The sequence below is a fragment of the Stomoxys calcitrans genome, chromosome 3 (genome assembly GCF_963082655.1).
Source record: "Stomoxys calcitrans chromosome 3, idStoCalc2.1, whole genome shotgun sequence".
In the NCBI taxonomy this organism is placed as follows: Eukaryota; Metazoa; Arthropoda; class Insecta; order Diptera; family Muscidae; genus Stomoxys; species Stomoxys calcitrans.
In genome coordinates, this window is record NC_081554.1 from 95,936,564 (window position 1) to 95,961,653 (window position 25,090).

General features: G+C 44.0%; 1 protein-coding gene across 1 annotated transcript in view; it reads right to left on the minus strand.

Moving 5' to 3' along the window:
* Positions 1–25,090, minus strand: part of LOC106085011 (BTB/POZ domain-containing protein 6-A) — a 37,426-nt gene extending 12,336 nt beyond the window's left edge. The window contains exons 1-2 of the mRNA XM_059364657.1: positions 24,692–25,090; positions 4,473–4,926 (exon numbers count right to left, since the gene is read on the minus strand). Of these exons, the coding sequence (XP_059220640.1) occupies positions 4,473–4,926; positions 24,692–24,705 (468 nt within the window). The 5' untranslated portion in view covers positions 24,706–25,090. The remainder of the gene's footprint in view (positions 1–4,472; positions 4,927–24,691) is intronic.

The window sequence follows — 25,090 nt, forward strand, 5'->3', positions numbered from 1 at the left end:
TTAAAGAAGCCTAAACACTTGAATGCTTCTTTCGACACTTCAAATACACGTTTAACCCAACGAACATCACTTTGTATTTTCATGCCCAGAACATCAAGAGCTTCTGATTGCTCAACATCTACACCGTTGATAGACAAAGATGATCGTAATGGGTCAGCAAATCGTTTGTGTGACAACAAGCAGCACTGAGTCTTCCGTGCATTAAAATCTACTCGATTCATTCGACCGCCATTCAGAAATGGCCAGCAAATGCCGGCAGGGTGTATCGTCCATAACCCGCCTCTCGTCCTCAATCTCTCGAAGACTCGGCCTATGGTCGAATGAGTACGAATGACAGAGATTACTGTCATCCGCAAATGAGTAGATCAGATTCGATGTCTGACCCAACAGATCGTTGATGAAAATTAGAAAAAGAGAAGGTGAAAGAGCAGAGCCCTGGGGTACATCTGCGGTCAATTTGTGCCCATTGGATGAGAACCCATCTATAACGGCTCGAATAGTGCGATCTCTGAGAAAGCTCGAAATAAATCGAACGAAGCCATTAGCGACACCAAATGCGACAAGCTTTGAGAGTAGTGCACCGTGCCAGACCCTATCAAATGCCTTGGGGATATCCAGAGACACAACCTTTCTCTCACCAAACTGGTGGATTGAGTGACTCCAACGTTCCGACAGAAGTGCCATGAGGCCGCCCGTAGAGCGATTTCTACGGAACCCATACTGTTGGTCGCTAAGAAGGCTATTAGACTCTAAATTCCTCACAAGATGGTGATTAACCATGCTCTCCATGACCTTGGAGAGAGCACATCTTGGCAGTATGTACCGGACGACCAGAAGATTTTTTCGATATTCGCACATATTGGTACTAAAACGCACAACGTGGTACTTTATTCACAGATTGAACTACATCTGTGAAATTAGGGATCCAGGTACATCATGCCAGTTTATAACGGTTGACTAGAAGATTGTTATGAAATTTGTACATTTAGGTACAAAAACGTACAAAATGGTACTTTATTTACGGATTAAGCTAAAGATCTCTAAATTGCGATACAGTTTCACCTTGACAGTAATTATCGGCCGACTAGTTTTTTTTTTAATTCGCACATTTAGCCATTAAAACTTTCAAAATGTTCTCTCTTTACGGATAAGGCTAAAGCTTTTAAGGCTTTGCGATACAGTTACACCTTGATATGGGGTGTACCATCGGGGGCAGCGAAGCGACCGGGCATGTGGTAGTATATTCATAATTAAGAGAATTTAAATTGACTTAGCAATTTTTCCATATATTTTAAATTAAAAAAAAAATCTTTTTATTTCTAAACAAAAAACTCATTTTCTAAATATTTTATGACCATTTAGCGAAAAAGCTAGATTTAATGATTTTGGCATAAAATATTGTAGAACCTACTGTCAAAAGAAGTAGGATTATTGTCAGATATTAAATTTTATAGAAACCATCAAATGCAGCAAGACATTAAAGGGGGTACCAGAAATCTCACTCCTAAGAATTTTGATTTTTGGGATATAAAAATTGCCGATTTTTGACAAGCCAATTTTCCCCCAAAACATGACGGGAAAAGCTGTTGTGCTGGTTTCAGTTGTCTGCTTTACGCTAATCCACATTTTATTACGTTAACCCTTTCCTAACTTGAGCTAGAATATTTCGTTTTCGTCGTTAATGGGAACCACGTAGCAAGAACCGTTGACATTGTTTAGCGTTCAAAGCCATTAATACAACTTCCAAAAGATATTTGCACTGTGTTGGAAACCAGTGTAAAATGACTGACTTTATGACCAAATGTCACCGCCGATGTGTCTGTTCCTGCAACCAATAGCTAACACAAGTTTCCAAAAAAAATTGTAGTATCTTTACCAATTTCGCAGTAACAAGAATTTTGGCAACTTTCTATTTTGAAAAAATGTGGGGTGAAGAAGGCTCACAGATGTTGGGCACTATGTAGACGGGCCGTAGGCTCGGCACAACAGGAGCGTGATTAGACCAATACTTACTTACGCCTCAGTAGTTTGGTGGACTGCTATGGAGAAAAAGTGCAACATAAGGACCATACAACAGGTTCAGAGAACATGTTTTCTTGGCACGGACCACGCCCACTAGGGCACTGGAGACTATTATAGATATCCGACCCATTGACATACAGATTAAGTGTGAGGCAGCCACTACGGCTATGAGACTTAAGGCGATGGGAGAATGGATTGAGGATGGGAGCAGCTCATACCAACCCCGTATAATCGAGGCGACGATAGGAAACTTGGAAGGAAGGGGAGAGGTTTCCGATCGGATACCTGAGATGAACCTTGAAGTCGAGTGCGACGCGCTGCTGCCACAGTCTTGGATTGACGGAACCCTAGTATTGCCATCTGGAAGATACATCTGTTTTAGACTGCCTGACCACAATACGGTCCTGCATGCGGAGATCGGGGCGATCACGAAATACGTGTGGTGGTGTGGTACTAACGCGAGGACGTTGAGTGTGAACATCTTTACCGACAGTAAAATTGGCATAAGGCCAATAACAACCAGGACGGCAGGTTACGAACAGTCTTGCAGTGTAAGAAGTAGATTAACGCCTTCTCTGAGGATGGCAAAATCCGCATCGTTTGGGTGCTGGGCCATAACGGAGTAAGGGGAAATGAAAGGACAGACGATTTGGCGGTGAAGGCCAGAGGACAGCCGTCAATAAACTTGGTTAACCCGAAGCCTTTCGGGTCGACGCAGTCCGAGTTAAGGGAGTGCCGACGAATGCGCATGCAACATTGCGGTACAGCGAAACGGTCGGTAGGACAGCGAAAATTCTATGGGGGGATCCAGATTGGGAGAAGACGAGGCGATTACTGAAAGGAAGCAAGAAGGAGGTCAGTATAGCTATTGGAATCATAACGGGACACATAGGACTACGAGCTCACTCAGGTAAAATCGGTGCGGCAAGTGATAGCATGTGTAGGGCATGCGGGGAAGATGATGAGACGTTGGAGCATTTCCTTTGTCATTGCCCGGCTTTCGCGTCCAACAGATTCCGGTACTTAGGTGGAGACACAATATCAGACATGAACCAACTTAGGGGAGTGGCATTGAAAATAATTAAGGATTTTGTAAATAGCACGGCATTCCTAACTTAAAATTTTCTTTTCAGATGTTACTTTTTAGTTTTTAGAGCGCAACAACAAGCCGATTACTGGCTTAGGTTGTTGTTGTTGTAGCAGTGGGTTGCACTCTCTTTTCAAACTAACCTAAACTAACCTAGCTCCAATTTTCAACCGATCTGCAAAAAATTTGGCACAGATTGCTTTGCTACTGATCTTACCACAAATGCGCTTTTCGCAGCCCGAACAAATTTTGTAGGAGTCAATTTAAAGGCCCTTGGGCATCTTGAAATGTTGGTGGACGAAGTAATAATGTAATGCAATGGCCACCTCTATTACCGGACTTTAACCCTATTGGAACCGTTAGAAGGACAGTGGGAAAAACCAAACGATAAAATAGCAAAACCAAAGAAGATTTATTTGATGCCGGAAAAATAGCCTAGAAAGGAATAATAATTTAATATATTTCATTCCTAAAGGATGTACATTTGTCATCCAGAATGAATATTCATTTCATTTGCTTTAGTTTTGTCCGCTTATATTTTCGACTTAAAAGGTTTTTTGAATTTTATTTTTTTTTTTTTATAAAATTCTAAGTTCCTTAAGTTGGTATTTTTCAATAATAAAACAAAAATATAAAAAAATGTTGGTAGCTTTGGTTTGTTAAAAAAATCATTTTTACTGTATACACTCTATGGAGTCGCAGATCAATATTTCGAGGTGTTTCAAATAGAATGACTAGATTAGTGTACCCCCATCCTATGGTGGTGGATACAAAAATTTAGATGTAATTTAACACTTATCGCAAATCTAGATTTGGGAAAACTCGTGCTTTGCAAAGAGGTTTGCCATACATTTTCAGTCTGAGGCATTCGACTTATTTGAGGAGATTTGGAGCAAATCTTCTTCGAAAGTGGTATTGTAATACGAAAAATCAAAATGCAACACTGGGATTGCAGTGACTACCGGTTATAATCGGTTTTTCAAGACAAGACTTTTTCCAAACATTTAACATTTTCTAATTGAAATTTAATGTAATATTGCGAGTAACAAAAACATAGACATGGTCAGATTCCATTGTGTCTGCCATCAGATATATTTGATCAAATTATATCTAAATAGATACAATTTGATCTCCAATATCAACTTTTTTACTAGACATAATGGGTTTCAATAATCAAACCGCTTGCCACCATAAAAATGCTGTAATAAACATGGCTGCTCTCAATTTTTATTTCGAAAATTCCAACGCCAAATCACTTCAAACGTAGTGTAAACGGGTTTAAGAGATTTGCCCAAATCATGTGGATTTTAGTGTTAACGTGGTTTTAAATACGCATATCAACTTATTTAAAATGTATACTTACTGAATGCACGCATTTCTCTAAAGCTCTTTCCTTCATTCTCGAAGTAAACTGAAACATGAATATAACATCCTCTACGGACATTGTTGGCAATTGTGCTTCCAAATAATCAATGCAACATGCTGTTATGGCAGTGGCCAAGTATTTGTGGCTCAACATGTAGATTTCCACAACATCCTCCACCAATAATGTTCGAAAAATAGTATCGTCGTTATGGTAAATCATGTAACAAAAATTTTTAAAATGTCGTGGTTCGACATCGTGTATGCGAATTTCTGCATCCTTTGCAGATTCTTTAAAGTTACCATTAAACATTTCTTCAAACACAGGGGAGACTAGGACAAAAAACACCTTATGGCCATATATGGTTTCAGCAGTTTCATTATCCGGACCCACGACGAATTTACAATCGGACATTAAACCGGAAGTAAATAATTTTTGCATTGCGTCAGAACGTCTGAAAAACAGAATGAAATGGAATAAGAACAAATAAATATCCTATATATAAAAATCGATTTGTGTTTGTTTGTATGTTTTTGTGTTCCTTATAGACTCAGAAACGGCTGAACCGATTTTCTTCAAATGTTCACAGATGGTGCATAATTACCCCGTGGTGAAAATAGGGTACTACATTTTGTGATATTTGAAGGGGGCGGACCCTCCCCCTTACCCTAATTTTCAGAAACGCCAAATCTCAGAGATGGGTGGTGCGATTTAAGCGAAATTTTGTGTGCTCTCATATAGTACCCTAAAAATCCAAATTTCGGATGGGGTACCTAAGGGGGCTGCCCCATCCTAAAACCCACCAAACATATGTTTAGACCAATCACGCCAATATGGGACTCAAATGAAAGGTGTTTAGGATAAGAAAACGTATCTGATATCCAATTGTCGGACCAAGTGTTAGGGGGACCACCCCAAGCCCCAAAACACCCCTAAATCGGACATATTTGCCGACCATGGTAATATGGGACTCAAATGAAAGGTATTTGCGAGTAGAATACGAATCTGATATCCGAATAGGAAACCACGTTTCTGGGGGTCCACCCCTTTCCCAAAACACCCCCCAAACAGGACTTATTTACTGACCATGGGAATATGGGGCTTAAATAAAAGGTATTTGAACGTAGCATACGAATCTGATATCCAAATATGGGACTAAGTGTTTGGGGGCCGCCTCTCACCAAAAGGGACATATCCTCCAAAGGGGACATATTTACGACCATAGCAATATGGGGCTGAAATGAAAGGTCTTTGGGAGTAAAGCACGAGTTTGATATCAATATTCGGGAAAAGTATCTATGGGGCCACCCCACACTTACAAAACCACCCAAATAGGAAGTATTTGCTTACTATTGCAATATGATGCTCAAATAAGAGGGTTTTTAAGTGGAACACGAATCCGATATATATTTTCAAGGCCAACTCACTGAGTGGCCTCCCATTCCCCAAAACACCCCCCAAGCCGGTCATGTGGAAATATGGCGCTCAAATTAAAAGTATTTGGGAGTAGACCACGTATCTGATATCAACATTAGGGACCAACTGCCAATCCCATGGCAGCCGGTTGTACGTACCGGATTGACCCGATGGAATTTTCATCGGCAAGGGCTGCCGCCTCAGTGTACGTGTTCGTCTTTTTTCGTCATGGGAGAGGCACATCCCGGAGTGCCTTCTCCGTATGCTTTTGGTCCGTGCCGGGATTGAAAAGAACCCCGGACCCTGGTTCTGTTCCGTTTGCCAGAACCGCCTTCATCATCGGTCAGTGTCGGTGAGGTGTAACAGGTGCTTGGAGTGGGTACATTTCCGTTCTTGCTCTGGCCTAACTTCGCTACGGGAGTATAGTCATACTGGCTACGTCGCTAGGTGCTGTGCGAACACAGCCAGCAGTGGGTCACAAGCGTCGCCGTCGTCGCCTTCGGCGTCCTCGTCGTCGGACTATGTGACCCCCCCGACCTCTCCCGTACGGCAATTTATGCAAAGACAGCACCCTAGCCCTACTATTGCCAGGCCAGTGTCGGGAAATGTATCGTTCCTGCAGTTAAACTGCAATGGACTGCGAGGCAAGATTGATGAGATTGTGGATTTTATGAGTCGGAAGAGCATATCGGTCGCAGCGATCCAGGAGACAAAGCTGACTAACACCTGCAGCTTGCACAGTTGTCACGGCTACAATGTGCTACGTAAGGATCGCTCAAGGAATGGAGGTGGGGGATTGGCCTTCGTTATACACCATTCCGTGCAGTATAGACCTATCTCGCCTGCGCTTGACGCTAGTGACCCATACATGGAATGTATGGGGGTAGCAGTCAAGTCTGGTACTGCCGAGATAGAGATATACAACGTGTATATACCGCCGGTTGGCAGCTGTGTCCCGATTAATGGCCAGGCCTACAGCCCCGACATAAGTGGGTTGCTATCTGGCCATAGTCGTGTGGTTCTGGGGGATTTCAATGCACATCACTCGTCATGGCATTCTCCCCTAGGCAACGACCAGCGTGGCATAGCTTTGGCAGAGCAGATAGATAGCTCCACGTTTTGCACGGTGAATGAGGATGCCCCCACTAGGATTACGAGGAGGTGCAGCAGCTCGCCAGACATCTCAATCGCATCCCCTGATCTCCTGAGTGACGTATCCTGGCAAGCCGTCATCTCTTTGGGGTCAGACCACCTCCCCATAATCCTCACCATCGACCGACCACCCGACTTCATAACCTCTGAGCGCCGAACGTTCATCAACTATAAGAAGGCCAATTGGACTGGCTTCAGAGAGTATACCAATCGCCGCCTCAATGAACTGCCACCCCCCTCTGATGTGCTTGTGGCCGAGAGGAAATTCCGAGACATCATCAACGCAGCAGCCGCTCACTTTATACCAGCCGGTCGAATACCGCAAGTGCGACCCAATTTCCCGGCGCAAGCAGTGGTACTCGCAGACGAGCGTGATGGGATTCGTGCTATGGACCCCGCTAACCCCAGAATCAGCGAGCTGAATCTGGAAATAAACAGGGTAGTCAACGAACATAAGCGGAATTTGTGGCTGGAACACTTGGAGCAATGTAACTTAGGCACCGGTGCAGGCAAATTGTGGGCCACTGCTAAGTCTCTCTCGAACCCCGGTAGACGGGACGACAGGACCTCAGTCACTTTTGGCGAGTTAACCGTGACTGATCCGAAGAGATGCGCCAGGTTGTTCAACCGTCAATTTATCGTGCATCCCGAGAGAGACAGGGCAAGGAGGAGAGCCATTCGCCGTATTCGTGGTCTCCGAGCCGATGAACAGCCATCACAATTTACCGTGGGCGAAGTTACGAATGTCATCCGTGGCGCCAAATCTTCCAAGGCGTTGGGCCCCGACGGAATCTCTACATTGATGCTGAAGAATCTGGATTTACCTGGAGTTGAGTACCTTACCACTGTCCTTAACCTGTCATTGAACACTCTTATAGTTCCCGATGTCTGGAAAATGGGCAGAGTGATCCCGCTACTGAAGCCTGGTAAAGACCCGAGTTTGGGGGAGTCGTACAGACCGATCTCCCTTCTCTCACCAGTGGCTAAGACGCTTGAGGCATTACTCCTCCCGAGCCTCGTAGGAGAATTTCCATTCGCCGAGCATCAACACGGATTTCGGAGACTGCACAGCACAACAACAGCTTTGCATGCCATCACCACACACATTTGCCGTGGCTTCAATCAACCCAGGCCATGTGATAGGACGGTCCTCGTGGCATTGGACCTATCGAAGGCATTCGACACGGTCAGCCATGCCAAATTATTTGAGGACATCGCCAACACGTCCCTCCAGCCAGGCCTTAAACGTTGGGTCGCGAATTATCTGTGTGGCCGCCAGTCATTTGTGGAATTTAGGGATAAGAAGTCAAAACACCGTAGAGTGAAACAGGGAGTTCCCCAAGGCGGGGTGATATCTCCGGCTCTGTTTAACCTCTACCTTTCCTCCATCCCACCTCCTCCAGACGGCATAGAGATCGTATCATATGCGGACGACTGTACGATCTTGGCATCAGGCCCCCCACCCATTGATGACATCTGCGATAGGTTGAACGTCTACCTCAACGAGCTTGCCTCATATTTCGCTGCAAGAAATCTGAAGATATCCGCCACCAAATCTTCAGCCACACTGTTCACTACAAATACGCGTGAGGTGAATTCTGAGCTGACTGTGATGGTCGATGGAGAATTGATTCCGACCATCAAGTGTCCCAAAATACTTGGCGTCACATTTGACAGCTCCTACACTTTCTCCCCACATGCCACAGCAATCTGCAATAAAGTCAAAAGTAGAAACAAGGTCCTCAAGTCACTCACTGGCAGCACTTGGGGTGCAGACAAAGAAACCTTGTTGACCACGTACAAAGCAATTGGCCGGTCTGTGGTAAGTTATGCAGCGCCAGTGTGGTCACGTCAGCTTTGTGACACGCAGTGGAATAATATTCAGATCTGTCAGAATGCCGCCCTCCGAACTGCGACGGGCTGCCTCCTTAGTTCTCTTGTGGACCACCTCCACCAGGAGACAAAGATCCTACCAGTGCGAAGACATAACTACATGCTGTCTAAGCAATACCTTTTGGGCTGTTATCGCAGAAATCTTCCAAATCATCATCTTGTGGATAGATACCCACCGCCCAGAAGCCTTAAGGTAGATCTACATGATCTAGAGCGTGAGGTCCAGCGCTACAAGAGAGAACCTCTAGATCAAGCGGCATATCAAGCGGGTCTGAACAACATTCATGCAGACACGGTAGCAGACGCGTTAACTGGCTACCGGGTGAATGTAGTCCTTGGAGTACGACCGCCACCCATTGCACCCGAAGAAATCGACCTCCCCCGGCAAACCAGAGTGACTCTGGCTCAATTACGTTCCGGCAGATGCAGCCGCCTCAATTCCCACAGAGCTAGGATTGATGCCGACGTGCAAGATGTATGTCCCGACTGTAACCAGGGACCGCACGATACACGTCACCTGTTTAACTGCCCGGCCAGACCCACTCGACTCAGACCCAGATCCCTGTGGACGCACCCCATCTTAGTCGCGGAGTTCCTGGGTCTTGACACTCAACAGAATCAAGCAGACGAAAGATAGTACACAATAAACTGCTACAACAACAACAACCAACTGTCTAGGAGACGTCCCACCACCATAGCAACCCCCAAATAGGAAGTATTTGCTCACCAAGACAATTTGGGTATTAAAGTGTAACAAAATATTTAAAGTTTTTAGGGCCAATACCCCAAACCGGACATATTTGCTGTTTTTTGCAATAAGGAGTTTAAATGAGATTAGAAAACGAATTTGATATCCAATTTTGAGGGCAACGACAATATGGGATTCAAATAAATCATATATAGATATTGAGAATAGAGCACGTTGCTGATATATTTTCCGGGCTTAGTGTTTGGGGGACCACCCCAATCCCCAAAACACCCCTAAATCGGGCATATTTACCGACCATGTCAATGTGGAGCTTAAATGAAATGTATTGAGGTGTAGAGCAAGAATTGATACCCATTTTCGGGACCAATTTTCTGGGGGTCTACCCCTTTCCCAAAATACCCCACACACGGCAATTTTTTAGTGACCATCGCAATATGGGCCTCAAATAAAGGTATTTGGAAGTAGAAAACGAATTTGATAACCTATTTTAGGGCCATGTGTTTGAGGGACGACTCATCCTTAAGCCAATGGCAACATGGGGGTTAAATAAATGGTATTTAAGAGAAGAGCACGATGCTGATATTTTTTCAGGGCCAAGTATCTGGGGCACCACCTCTCCCCCGAAAATACCACTAAATCAGACATCATGAGAATATCGGGCTGAAATGAAGTATTTTAAGAATGGAGTACACCTTACATCCAAACTTAAATTCGTAGACCAATAAAGATCATATGGGATTCAGATAAAGGCACTTCAATTGTTAAACTATTAGTCAAGCGATATACTATTTTCGAAGCATGGTATTTCTACTAAAAGCTCTTAAATTGTCGAAAAAAATACTACAAGGATACTTTTGTTCCATATAAAGTAAAAGAAGGCGCAGCGGAGCGGGCCCGGGTCAGCTAGTATATATAAATAAAGAGTGCTGTTTTTAAGTCTAAGTTCAATAATAGGCACCTCATCCTTGTTTTCATAGTCCAACCCAAACGACTATATGCCACAATTTATATGGAATCTTTACATGACTAAAGGACTGACAAATGATGACAACGTATCGCCAGTACCAACAGCTCCAAGGCCATCTATTGGCGATCCAATACCTGGGTGTTTCACCCATTTAGAAAGGCCAATTCTTGGCCTTTACACATTCAAGAATGTCTGTCGTTGGCAATAGGGGGTTTATACAGCGTCTCATGGCGTTTAAGCCCGATTGATTCAATAACAAGTAACAACATGTTATGTTCGGCCGTGCCGACTCTTATATGCCCTATACTATGGATCACATTTGTCAAGTTCTTTGTAGGGATTCTGTTTGAACCGTTGAGTGGAGCGGACGTTTTTTATTTCGTTACGCAATAATATTCTGTAACTCGTAGTAGGCAGTTATTTTTGGAAAAAAATTTAAGTCACTCAAGGATAACTACGTTAGTGTTATCCATTACGCGGTGGATGATCTATGTCCGTTTCCACAGGAGCGGCAAATCTAAGGCCCGGGAGTAAGCTTAGAATGCATTCCAAAGACTCAACAGCTGCGGTGGGGGTATCAAGCCTTAGCATGTTGTCTACTACCGAGACCTCGACTGGTGCTACGGCTGCACCAAGCTCCACTAGCCTACAGATGACTGGTCAGCAGGGGCTTTTGACGAAGACACCCAGTTCGAATCTTAGGGGCAAAGTCGAACCCATTTTATCGTTGCTTGCCGATAATTTGCCTATGCCATCGTTTGGAATAATAAAGGGGGTATCGCTCTCAGGAGAAAGGCTCTCACCGCTAAGCAGAGAGGCTCCCTTAATTGGGCGCGGAGATTCGCTGCACAAGTTACTTCAAAGGCTATACGTCTAGATACGGAGACGGCACCGAGGTCAGCTAAAAGGCTGCGGTCACTCTGGGGGGGCATCCCATGACCAAAAGAACTAAAGCGAACAATAATAATTAATTGCTTTTGGGGATCAACGCTCAATTGAGATGTATAGTAGTGCCCTAGGTTAGGTTTAAGTGGCAGTATACCATCAGACTTACTTAGAAGTTTTCGTCCATTGTGATACCACAGGAACAGAAGAAGGAATATGCCTCCTAGTTCCCTACCGTTGAACCATCCAGATCGACCTACAACTTGCGAATGCTCACATCCGCTAAACCAAAGGTTCTCAAAGAAATGAGAACCAAAAGTGGAACTCCTTCTGACTGCCAGTGCGGGACACACACACAGAAGGTGTTCTATAGTCTCTTCTTCATCGACGTCCTCACAGCAATAGTCGTTACTGGCAACCTTCAGTCTGTCAGCATGCTTTCCGATTAAACAGTGACCTGTCATGACGTAAACAATGACTGAGACGTCTGTTCTAGCCAGTGACAGCAAAGCAGTAGACCTCTTCAAGTCTAAATTAGGCCACATAGTTTTTGGAAGCTCACAGCCCCCTCTTTGCGACCATCTTTCATTCGTTGTCCTTCAGGCCTGGTTCTGAAAACTTTCCTTACATGTCGCTAGAGGCATACCACCGATTCCAGTTTCCCTGGAATGTGTAGGGTAGTTCCTACTCTCGCAATCTCGTCCGGTTTACAATTCCCTGGGATATCTGTGTAGCCCGGCACCCAGAACAGGTGAATTTTGTACTATTCAGCTATGTCGTTGAGAGATCTACGAAAGTCGAGGGCGGTTTTTGTGTTCAGAAATACGTTCTCCAGGGATTTAATGGCTGCCTGGCTGTCTGAGAAGATATTTATGCCAATCGTCACAATGACATTATATCTTAGCCATTCCACAACTTCCTTAATTGCAAGGATCTCCGCTTGATACACACAGCAGTGGTCCGGTAACCTTTTCGATACGACCAGTTCTAGATCTATAGAGTACACCCCAAAGCCCATCTGATCGTCTAGTTTGGAACCATCCGTATAGAAATCTATGTAACTTCTATTACCAGAGATATCGTACTTCCAATCGGTTCTGTCAGAAATAGTGGTACAGTACTTTTTATCAAAAAGCGGCTCAGGTAAGATGTAATCCACACTGCCTGGAGCATCGAACATTGTATTAAGGATTTAATTCATTGCATCTGATGGCGTCGTCTCCCATGCGGCTGTGATGCACAAACAAGCCAACCTTTGGATCCGCTTGAGTGTTGAGCAGTAGGTGGACTATTGAATCCACCAGACCACAAAACCATATATACCCAATGCATGACGCGCGGTCTGAACCCCTACCTTCTTGTGCGAATGATCCTAAGACTCTCACTAATAGGGAAAAAGACACTATTAATTGTGCTCGGGAGTTCGCTTCACAAGCTAACCCAAAGACTACACGTCTAGATTCGGAAACTGCAAAAAAGGATGCGGTCATCTGGAGGGCATCCCTTGCCTAAAAGAACTAGGGCGAACAACAGTAAGATGGGTTCAAAAACCTTTGCTAATGTCGCTAGAGACAGTTTGATGAAGGCAGTTGTCGACAAGGGAGAAGAACAGGCCTACATACCTAGGAATAATTGGAATGAGATATTCAATAGAATGTCATCAGTACACTCCACTGTCCTTGCGGAATTTCCTGGGTCTCCTCCAGTTTGTGACGATGTAGGCTGGTATCGGGGCCGAAACGGACTAATTGCCGAATCTTTTAATGAGGCTGATGGTGACCGGAGACATGCAGTATTCGTACTAAACTCCGGCTGTCGCAGACCTCAACAAGTCTGAAGGGGTTGTACCCTATGGATTCAACAAGTTGAAACTGAAGTTCTATAGAAGCGGTGCGGTTGGGCAATCAGGAGACGACTCAGCAGTTGTTGCTGAACACTTGTCTGAGGAACTAACGACCACAACGCTAAAGTCTGGCTGATTGCAGGAGACTGGAGGACAGGAGGCGATGGCATCGAAACGGGACCCGACAAGCCCTGTCTGGGTGGGTCACATTGTTGGGCTCAATGTGTGCACCAGCGGGGAAGCACAGAACTTAAAAAGTACTTCGACAGCAGCAGTTAGCGAAGCATCTAAGGAGAAATCGTCCACACCGCAAGTGCCCAGTGTCCTGAGAATGAGTGGTTGCACATCTTTCTCACCTGCCCCTGGATGCGTACGGAAGCTCATCGTGACAAGTTCTAATGAATATTATGAAGATGAACTCTTGATGGAATTAGAAGACGAGGCAAACACAACAGTGGTGGAAGTTCTGAATCCTGTACCTGGTCCGGTTTCTACAGATAAATCTCCACCACTGTAAGGCCGCTTCGGCGGCATTAAAAGTCCTCCTGATGGCAGGAGGATTTGACGTGGTTCTTATCCAGGAACCATGGGTGTGTGGAGGAATGATTAGTAGACTAAAGGTGGAATTACATACCTCGCGCAGGACTTATGCGTGCTTGTTTACAAACTTTGACACATCGAGTTCCCAAAAAAGACGCTTTGTTGTACCAATTCGCTGATGCGGCCACCTTATAAATACGTCTTGGACCGATCAGAGCCAGAAATTTATTTATTCTTGAGTGTCAAAACAAAAAACAAATTTAAGAATATTTAAAATTGCCTTTAGCTCTAAATGTTTTGCCTATAAAACCACCAAGATAGCGGGTTTAAATATTAGTTTTCACTAGAATATAGTAGCGCTGGACATATGAAGAGGCGAACTAACGTAGGATTTGTGGAGATAAGAAGTCACAGACGGTTGAGCATGTATGGTTGCCCTACCCTGAAATTGCGGGGGTAGGTGCAGGATTATGTCTAAACGAACACCTTTTTCTTGTCTTAATTATCTTTGGTTTATTGTGTCGAAACCATAGCGATCGGTTTAAAGGTGCCAACAACTCGCCTTTTCACATCGAGTATCACAGGCACTCAGTGCCCGGCCTTTCACTAAGACTTTCCACACGATACCGGTGATTGTCCGCGAATATCTGCTCCGCATACGGAGCATTCCTCTATCCGCACGCCCGGTAGCTATCTGCCGAGCTTCTCGTGAACTATGAGTATTAAGGGTGATAGGTAGAGGTTAAACAGTGAGGAAGATATCACCTCACTTTGAGGAAAAGCCTGTTTCACTCTACAATGCTTCGACTTCTTATCCCTAAATTCCACAAATGACTACTGTCGACCACACAGATAATTCGCGACCCAGCGTTTCAGGCCTGGCTGGAGGGACGTGTTGGCGATGTCCTCATATAGTTTGGCATGGCTGGCCGTTTCGAATGCTTTCGATAGGTCCAGCGCCACGAGGACCGTCCTATCACAATGACTGGCGATTAGACAGATAATTCGCGACACAGCATTTCAGGCCTTGCTGGAGGAAAGTATTGGCGACGTCCTCAAATAGTTTGGCATGGCTGACCGTTTCGAATGCTTTTGATAGGTCCAGCGCCACGATGACCGTCCTATCACAATGACTGGCGATTAGACAGATAATTCGCGACCCAGCATTTCAGGCCTTGCTGGAGGGACGTATTGGCGATGTCCTCAAATAGTTTGGCATGGCTGACCGTGTCAAATGCCTTCGATAGGTCCAGTGCCATGAGGATCGTCCTATCACATGGCCGGCGCATTGAAATTCTCCAACGAGACTCGGGTGGAATAGGGCCTCAAGCGTCTTGGCTACTGCTGAGAGAAGGGAGGTCGGTCTGTACGACTCCCCTAAACACGGTTCCTTTCCTGGCTTCAGTAGCGGATTCACTCTGCCCATCTTCCAGACATCCAGGTAGAAACACAGCATCAGTGTAGAGATTCCGTCGGCGCCCAACGGCTCGGATGATCTGGCCCCATGGTAAATCGTGATGGCTATGCATCGGGCGGAGAGCATGGATACGACGAATGGCTCTCCTTCTAGCCCTGTCACTCTCGGGATGCACAATGAATTGAGGTTTGAAGAAGCTGGCGCATCTCTTCAGACCAATCACAGTTATGTTATGTAAAAGTGACTGAGGTTCTGTCATCCCGTCTACCGGGGTTCGAGAGTGACTTTGCAGAAGACTTGCTTAAACCGGTACCTAAGCTTGCCTAAACCGGTACCTAAGTTACATCGCGCCAAGTATTTCAGCCACGATTTCCGCTTATGTTTCTGGGTTTAGAGGGGTCGGTACAACGAATCCCATCACGCTTGTCTGCGAGTACCACTGCCCGAGCCGGGAAACCGGGCCGCACTTGGGGTATTCGACCGGCTGCTGCGTTGATGATGTCTCGGAATTCCCCCTCGGCAACTAGCACATCCGAGGGGGCCTTCTTCTGATCGATAAATGTCCGGCGCTTTGAGATTATGAAGTTGGATGTTCGGTCGATGGTGAGAATTATGGGAAGGTGGTCTGATCCCAAAGAAATGACGACTTCCCAGGATACGTCACTCAGGAGATCAGAGGATGCAATGGAAATGTCTAGTGGGGGCATCTTCATTCTCCGTGCAAAACGTGGAGCTTTCAATTTGATCTACCAAAGATATTTCCCGCCGGTCGCTACCTAGGGGAGAATGCCATAAAACATGATGCACATGAAAGTCTCCAGAACCAGACGATTGTGGCCAGACAGAAGCCATCTTATGACGGGTTTGTACGCTCGGCAGTACTGGGCCTGACTGCTATCCCCATACACTCCATGTAGGGGAGATCATGTGAAATGGATCTACACTGCACGGTATGGTGTATCACGAAGGTCAATCCCCCCAACTCCATTTCTTAAGCGATCCTTAAGTGTATCTGTGACAACTGTGCAAGCAACAGGTGTTGGTCAGCTTTGTCTCCTGGATAGCTGGATAGCTCCGACGACGACAGCGTTTGAGACCACTGCTGTCTATATTCGCACAGCACCTTGCAACATATTCAGTGTGACTATACTCAAGTAGTGACGTAAGGCCAGAGCAAGATCGGAAATGTACCCAATGGGAGCGATTCTGGCAAACCGAACATGGATCAGAAGTGTGCGGAGAAGACACTCTGGGATGCGCTTCTCCCATGACGAAAAAAGGACGAACACGTACACTGGGGATATCATCGGTTCAATCCGGTGCGTACAACCTGCTGCCATGGGATTGTATTTTCTCATTTATATTTTCACATATTTCTCACTTTTTCATCAGTTTCACTCAGCGAACTTAGGTATATTGCGTCGACCCCGTAAGATTCAAAAAGCACAGAAGAACACTGATGAAATTTATGTCAGTACAATGCCAGACATTAAAATGAAGAAGATTAGGACCCAACATGTATGACAAAGCGGCCAGAAGGTCTGGAGAAGTTCCCTCCAAGATGCAATTTAAAGCTTTAGTAGTCAAAAATGGCGAAAGGACTTTTGCATAAGGATAACATAGAAAGGAAAATAGATTTTGTGTAGCCATAAACCTGCACCTACTCTCGCAATTTCAGTGCAGTCTCACAATGGTGCTCAACCGCCTATGACTCCTCATCACCCCCACAAATCAGTCTTAAGTCCGCCATGTTATTAGCGCAAGATCAAAGTCCTGACATTGCAATGGTTTTTCAGGACATTCAGTAGTTAGAGCAGCAGCTTCATCACAGGAGAGGTAGTATTTTGGAAGCATACTATATGCACTCTGAACGGCCAGACACCATGATGACAACGTCATTCTCGTACCCAACAAACTTTAATTGTCCTTTTCAAATGACCTAAAAATCCGACAGATATCCAAGAGCCACTTGGTAGCTATCACTTGGTAGCTATCTACGGCTACAATTTATAGCTATTTAAACCTGCTATCTTGGTGGTTTGTGGGTTGTTGTAGTCACATTTTCATGTGGAGGTGGCAATCCTCGTTAGGCTCCTGTAGGTGAGCAAGCTCGTTCCGATCCAAAGAACGGATCGCCGCGCAAACAGGTTGGCCATTGGTTATTTAAAGGCGTCAATAACCCGCCTATTCGTATCGAGCATCATAGGCACTCAGTATTTGTGTAAGAGTCGGTGCCGCCCGGCCTCTCACTGAGACTCTCCGCTGGATACCGTTCATTTTCCACGACTGCCGTTGCAGCTACTACGTATGGAGCATTCCACTATTCGAAACCTGTAGACGCCCCCGATAGCTCGCAGCAAAGCTTCTCGTGACAGTAATGAACACCACACAGATCGGACCTCAATGTTCCAGCCAGTTTTGTGGCTCTAGAGCTAATTGGTGGTTTGAACATTTTTAAATATGAGTTTTCTTGACACTCAAAAATCAATCAACTTCTTTCTTCTTGCTCTGATTGGTCGAAACCAATTTGTCGAAAATTTTAAATGTCGGGGCGAATCGAGTTTTCTTCACCCTGTTTACAAATTTTGACATATCAAGTTCCCAAAAAAAGATGCTTTGTTGTAGCAATTCGCCGATGCGGCCACCTTATTAAATACGCCCTGCTATGCTCATTTGCAAAATGAATCTGTCTATGGAAAAAAACTCATTTATATTCAGTTTCAACTTGTAGCCACTAAAACGTCATAATAACTAACTACAAATTAAATGCAAAATTTGATTATCTAAACTCTTATGAGACTTTGAAGAGACTGGAAGAGGTCTATCGCTTTGATGTCACTGGCTAGAACAGACGTCTCAGTCATTGTGTCCGTAATGACAGGTCACTGTCTAATCGGAAAACATGCTGACAGACTGAAGGTTGCCAGCAACGACTTTTGCAGAAGCTGCGAGGACGTCGAAGAAGAAAAGTCTATAGAACACCTTCTGTGTGTGTGTCCCGAACTGGCAGTCAGAAGGAGTTCCACTTTAGCTTCTTATTTCTTTGAGAACCTGTCTGTTTTAGAGGATGTGAACGTTCGCAAGTTGTTTAGTTTTTTAAAGCAATCTGGATGGTTCAACGAGAGGAACTAGAAGGCATCTTCCTTCTTCTGTTACTGTGGTCACACACAATGGTCGAAAAAGTCTAAGTCAAGGCGTATTTATAAGGTGGCCGCATTGGCGAATTCCTACAACAAACTCGATATGTCAAAATTTGTATACAGGGCGAAAATTCGATTCGCCGTGCCATTTAAAAGTGGACATGAGGATTCCTTCTGAATTGAGTTCATACTATTTTGATGGGCAGGATGATTAGCGTACCACTACCAAAGGGCTCAAATAGGAATATGGTGATTAGGGCTCAATCATCACAAGGACGGTTTTTGTACCCCTTTTTGAGGCTCTTGCAATGTCAGGACTTTGACGTCGCGCTGGACACATGATGGACTTATGCATGACTTGTGGGGATGAGGTGGAGTTATAGACAGTTGATCACCTATTGTGGCACTGCCCTGAAATTGCAGGGCTAGACGCAGGACTATGGCAAAATTAACCCATTTTTCCTGTTTTAGTAATTTCTAGGCACATAGTTCTCTCGCCATTTTTGACCGCAATAGGGCTTGAAATAGCAGCTAGGTGTGAACTTCTCCAGCCCGTCTGGATTTGATAATTTGTCATGCATGTTGGCTCCTTACTTTCTTCATTCTAATGTCTGGCATTGTACTGCCGTAAATTTTGTCTGGGTTCTTCGGCGCTTTTGGAATCTTTTTCGGGGGCGGCACAATGAAGCTAGAACCTAGAGTGAAACTGATAGCAATTAAGGTTGTTAGACGCGTACAATTATATAATCTTATTTTAGGAACCATAACAGCAGCAAACACAAAAATCAATTTAGAGAATGCTTATTTTGAAGTCTACATTTTTATAGGGCGAATTCAAAAATGAGTTGACATATCGAGTTCCATCAGCTGTGCTGATGCGGCTACCTTATTAAATACGCCTTGGTCTAAGTAAGTCTTATGGCAGACTGACAGTTGATCCTAACGTAACCAACTCTTTTGATGCATTCTATGGTGAGAATGCCAATAAGCACTTAATTCGGGTACTGAAAATTAATTTTACCTGAAATCCAGCGAACTTTTGTCATCTCGGAATGGCACTTGGGCACTACGTGACTCGTTTTCCTTTATTAAATTGCTTATATGATTCCTATTGGAAACTATTAAACCGAAATTTGAGGGCAGCAGCCCGTTGGCGGATTCGTAGGTATTTCTTCCATAGGATGAAGGAGTGGATCTATTCAGAGACATACTTCAGGTTCCAACAAAGTTAATTCTTAAAGTGAACAACAAGACAATTTGTTTCGACTACTTTTGAAAATCTCTTAAAAACTCGTTCATTCAGGGTTGTTGGTATGCTTTAACTAAAAAGCGTGAGGTGTTCCCTTCTACACATTTTAGGAAACTGCATTTTAGCTAATATCGTCAGGTAACCAGTTTGAAAAAAGGTTAAAATGTCTTCGCTACCTGTTTATTATGAACCAAATGCGATATACGGCACTAGATAGAACAAGTAAAAGCGTGATAAAGTTCGGCCGTGCCGAACCTTGGGAACCCACCACCATGGATACTGCTAAAAATTTATTCAAAATAAATTTAGTTGAAGGTCATAATTTTATTCTACATACCAAAACTCTGCCAAACCAGCAAAACTTACAGCTTCTAGGAACCGAACAAGGATAATCGAAGGACCGGTTTATATTGGAGCTAAATCAGCGATCTCCAGTTATTGGAAGTCGTAACAGAACACCGCATGCAAAATTTCAACTAAATCAGACGAAAATTGCGGCTTGTAAGGACTCAAGAGGTCAAATCGGGTGATCGGTTTATATGGGAGCTGTATCAGATTATATACCGATACGAACCGTACTTGTTGGAAGTCGTAACAGGACATCGCATGCAAATCGATTCAATTGGGGGATCGGTTTATATGGGAGCTGCATCAGGTTATATACCGATTCGGACCGTACTTGGCACTGTTGTTGGGATTCATAACCGAACACCATATGCACAAATTCAGCTAAATCGGACAAAAAATTCGGCTTATAATGGCTCAAAAAGTCAAATCGGCTCGGGGATAGACCGGACAAAAATTGCGGTTTTCAGGAGCTCAAGAGGTCGAATCGGGACATCGGTTTATATGGGAGCTATATCTAAATCTGAACCGATATGGCCCATTTGCAATCCCCAACGAACTACATCAATATTAAATACCTGAGCAAGATTTCAAGCGACTAGCTTTCTGCGTTCGAACGCTACGGTGATTTCGGCAGACGGACGGACGGACATGGCTAGATCGACTCAGAACGTCGAGAGGATCAAGAATATATATACTATACGGGGTCTTAGACGAATATTTCGATGTGTTACAAATGGAATGACTAGATTAGTGTACCCCATCCTATGATGGTGGGTATAAAAATAGAGCTATACAAATAATTATTATGTATAACAAGTAAAAGCGTGCTAAGTTAGGCCGGGCCGAATCTTATATACCGTCCACCATTGATCGCATTTGTCAAGTTGTTTGGCCGATATCTCTTTATGGGCAAACAAAGGAAAATGGAAAAAATTGCTATGCTCTTTGAGCTATACGAAGTTATGAACGGATTGGGGCCATACTTGATTTGGCTGTTGGAGACCAAAGTGGAATTCAGCCAAATCGCATAAGAAATGCGCCCTATAGTGGGCCAAGAAATAAAATCAGATCTGTTTATATGGGAGTTATATCAGGTTATGGATCGATTTAGACCATAATTAACAAGTTATACACGAAGTCGTTGGGCAAAATTTCAGCGAAATCGGATTAGAATTGCTCCTTTTAGAGGCTCAAGAAGTATACTTGGGAGATCGGTCTATATGGGAGCTCCATCAGGTTGCGAACCGATTTATACCATACTTGATGCAGTTGTTGGAAGTCAACCAAATTCCAAACAAATCGGTTAATAAATGCGCCCTCTAGCGGCTCCAGAAGTGAAGATCCGAGATCGGTTTATATGGAAACTATATCAGGTAATGAACATATTTGGGGCATAATTGGCAAAGTCTTTGATATTCAAACCAAAACACTTTATGCAAAATTTCAGCCAAATCTGATAACAATTTCGCCCTCATGAAATCAAGATCAGAGTTCAGTTTATATGGGAGCTATAACAAGTTATGAACCGATTTGGAAAATACTTGACAAAGATTTTGAAACACTACGAAAATTTCAATAACATAATATTTATATATATTTTTTTTTTCTCTCGTATATGATGAGGGAATGTCCAGCTGAATGCAATCACCAAGTTTTTTTAAACACAATCGGGACGTATAAGCTACACGTCGGCATCAATCCTTACTCCGTAGGTATTGAGGTGGCTGCATCTGCCGGAATGTAATTGAGCCAGAACTACTCTGGTTTACCGGGGGAGGTAAGTTTTTTCGGGTGCAATGGGAGGCGGTTGTTCTGACAGATCTGAATATTATTTAAATGTGTGTTCTAGAGCTGACGAGACCACACTGGCGCTGAATAACTTACCACAGACCGGCCAATATCTTTGTACGTGGTCAAGGTTTCTTTGTCAGCACCCCAAGTGTTGCCGGCAAGTGACTTGAGGACCTTGTTTCTACTTTTGACCCTATCGCAAATTGACGTGGCATGTGGGGAGAATGTGTAACAGCTTTCAAATGTGACGCCAAGTATTTTGGGGCACTTGATGGTCGAAATCATTTCTCCAACAACCATCACTTTCAGCTCCGTATTCACCTCAAGCGTATTTGTAGTGAACAATGTTGGTGATTTGGTGGCAGATATCTTCAGATCTCTATGTTTAACTGCCCAGCCAGACCCACTCGACTCAGACCCAGTTCCCTCTGCACGCACCCTTCTTAGTCGCGGAGTTCCTGGATCTTGATACTCAACAGAATCAAGCAGACGAAAGATGGACCACAAAAAACTGATACAAGAACCAAGCGTTTTCTGTTTAAAAATCGATTATCTAAAAAAGTTATCGTTGCTGTTGTAGCCACATCTATATGTTTAGGTAGCGATCCTCGTCAGGTTCCTATAGGTAAGCAAGCTTGATCCGGTCCAAAGGACCGATAGCCGCGGGAATATGATATCCATTAGTGGCCAATAATTTGCCTAGTCAAATCAAGCATCACAGCCACTTAGTATTTAAGCAAGAGCCGATGCCGATGCCCAGCTTTTCAAGAGTCTTTCCGAAACCGCTGAATGTCCGCGACTGAAGTTGCAGCTATTCCGTTTGGAGCATTCCACTATCCATAGCTTGTGGACGCACCCGGTAACTTTCAACCAAGGTTCTCGCGACAACGATAAACACAACACAGATCGAAGCTTCAAGTTTCAGCCTGTGTGGTGCTCATAGCTATCCCGTGCCGGGAAGTTATCGTGAAAAAATAGGGAAAAGCGAACGCTGGTAATATTTAACTATGGGAGTTTTATTAATTACAAATAAATAAATAATGGCAATGGTAATAGTTTTGGTTGGGTTAATAGGCAGTTACGGATAATTATCCGCCCCATGCCACTATGGACATACACAAATCCCATGACAGCCGGTTTTATGTACTGGATTGACCCTTCACTAGCAAGGACTGATGGCTCAGTGTACAACACACTGCTACAACAACAACATGGACATAACCTAAGCCAGTAATCGACTTTTTGTGTGCTTTAAAAAGTAACGTCGAAAAATAAATCTACGTGCAGAATTCTATGCCCCTAAGTTTTCTGTCCCCACCTGAGTGTTGTTGTTGTTGCAGCAGTGTGTCGTACACTGAGGCGGCAGACCTTGCCGATGAAATACTCCATTGGAGCAATCCAGTAGCTACAACCATCTGCTGGGTTTAACTAAGTGTTGGTGTCTATTAGCCCCGAAGGACGGGCAATAACATAGGAAATGCTTCAACGTCTCATCATATTCCTCACATGCCCTACACATCACTAACCGCACGTATTTGGCATAAGTGGTGTGCTCGTAATCCTATGCGCATGTTAACATACCGAAAGCTCTCTCCTAATGTCCTTTTTACTTCCGTTCAGAAACTGCCCGATCCGGATCTCCCCGATAGGATTTTCGTCGCTGTTCCACAGTGTTACATGTACGCCCCATGGCAGCCGGTTGCACGTACCGGATTGACTCGATGATGTCCTTCATCGGCAAGGTCTCTGCCTCAGTGTACAACACACTTCTAGAAAAGGGCAACAACAATATGCGCCTTCGTTGCCTCACATTTAACTCGGTATGTGTCGCCCCGACAGGCTTCGGATTAGAAGTTTTTTGTAGGCAGTCCCCTGGGCTTCACTGCTAAATGGTACGGCACCCAAATATTGCGGATCGTGCCATTCTCAGAGAAGATGTTTATCTCCTTCTTACACTCCAAGACTGTTTATGACCTTACTGCCTTGGTTGTTATTGTTCTGAAGGCCAGTTTGCTGTCCTCAAAGATAGTCACACTCGACGTTCTCGCGATTACACTACTGAAACGACGGATGGTCATCTTTCCAGCCTTGTCACTCTCGGGCTATTCAATAATTAACAACCTGGAGCTTCTTTACGGGTCAGTCACAGTTACGTCGTGAGTTTTTTCATCCTTTCTTCCGAGATTGGAAAGTGACTTAACAGTATACCACAGCTTGGCTATACCGTTACTTAAGTTATTTGATTCACGTGTTCTATCGACATATTCCGCTTATGTTCGTTGACCACTCTGTTTATTTCTAGATTCAGCTCGCTAATTCTGGGGTTAGTGGGATCAGATAAACAAATCCCATCGTACTCGTCTGAGAGTACTACAGCCTGCAATTTGGCCGCATTTGGGGTATTCGATCGTCTGCTATAAAGCAAATGGCTGCTGTCTCGAATTTCCTCTTAGCAACATCTGATTGGTGTGGCAGCTCACTGAAGCGGCGATTGGTGTATTCTCTCAAGCTGAACCAATCGGCCCTCTTCTGGTTGATATATGTACGTTAGGCACTCAGAGATTATAAAATCGGATGGTTGGTCAATGGTGAGTACGAGTAGGTGGTCTGATCCTAAAAAGTGCCAGACGGAACACAAAACACTGCTACAACAAAAACATTAAATCGTGTAGAAGTAAAAGTAGATATTCCATTGGAAACAACGTAAATAAAATGAAAAAAATGTAATGCCACAAGATTAAGATTAGATGATAGAATTGTCCAGAGAATGGCATAATCCAAACCAAAGTTAGATCTCACTTACTTTAAGCCGTCGAAATGTTGCATTTCGCGAATGTTACATTGTTTGTATACAAAAAAAAAAACTCACCTGAAGTTTTTCATTGCTAGATTTGGTGGTGTATGGTATGTATGATAAGGGGCCGATATCGCACTAAAGCAAAATTAAGTAGGTAAATTCCCAAAAGTAGACTCAAAGGAGCGCCAATTGATAGCAAAGTTTAGGGCCTTGGTTGTTGGGTTTGTAAAAACATGATGTTGATGTGGTTAATAATGTTTGAGTAGCTCAGGGGCTAGTAAGATGTTTGAGGGTCTAAACACAAGCAAAGAGTCAAGATTCAGCGTCAAATTGTTTTATAATCACTTGGGTTGGTTTTACGTTGGCAGCACAGACACACATCCGAAAAAATCAAATATTAACAACACAAATAAAAGTCATTTTAATTTTAAATAAATATTTTTCGGAGTTCATTAAGGTGATCTCATTAAA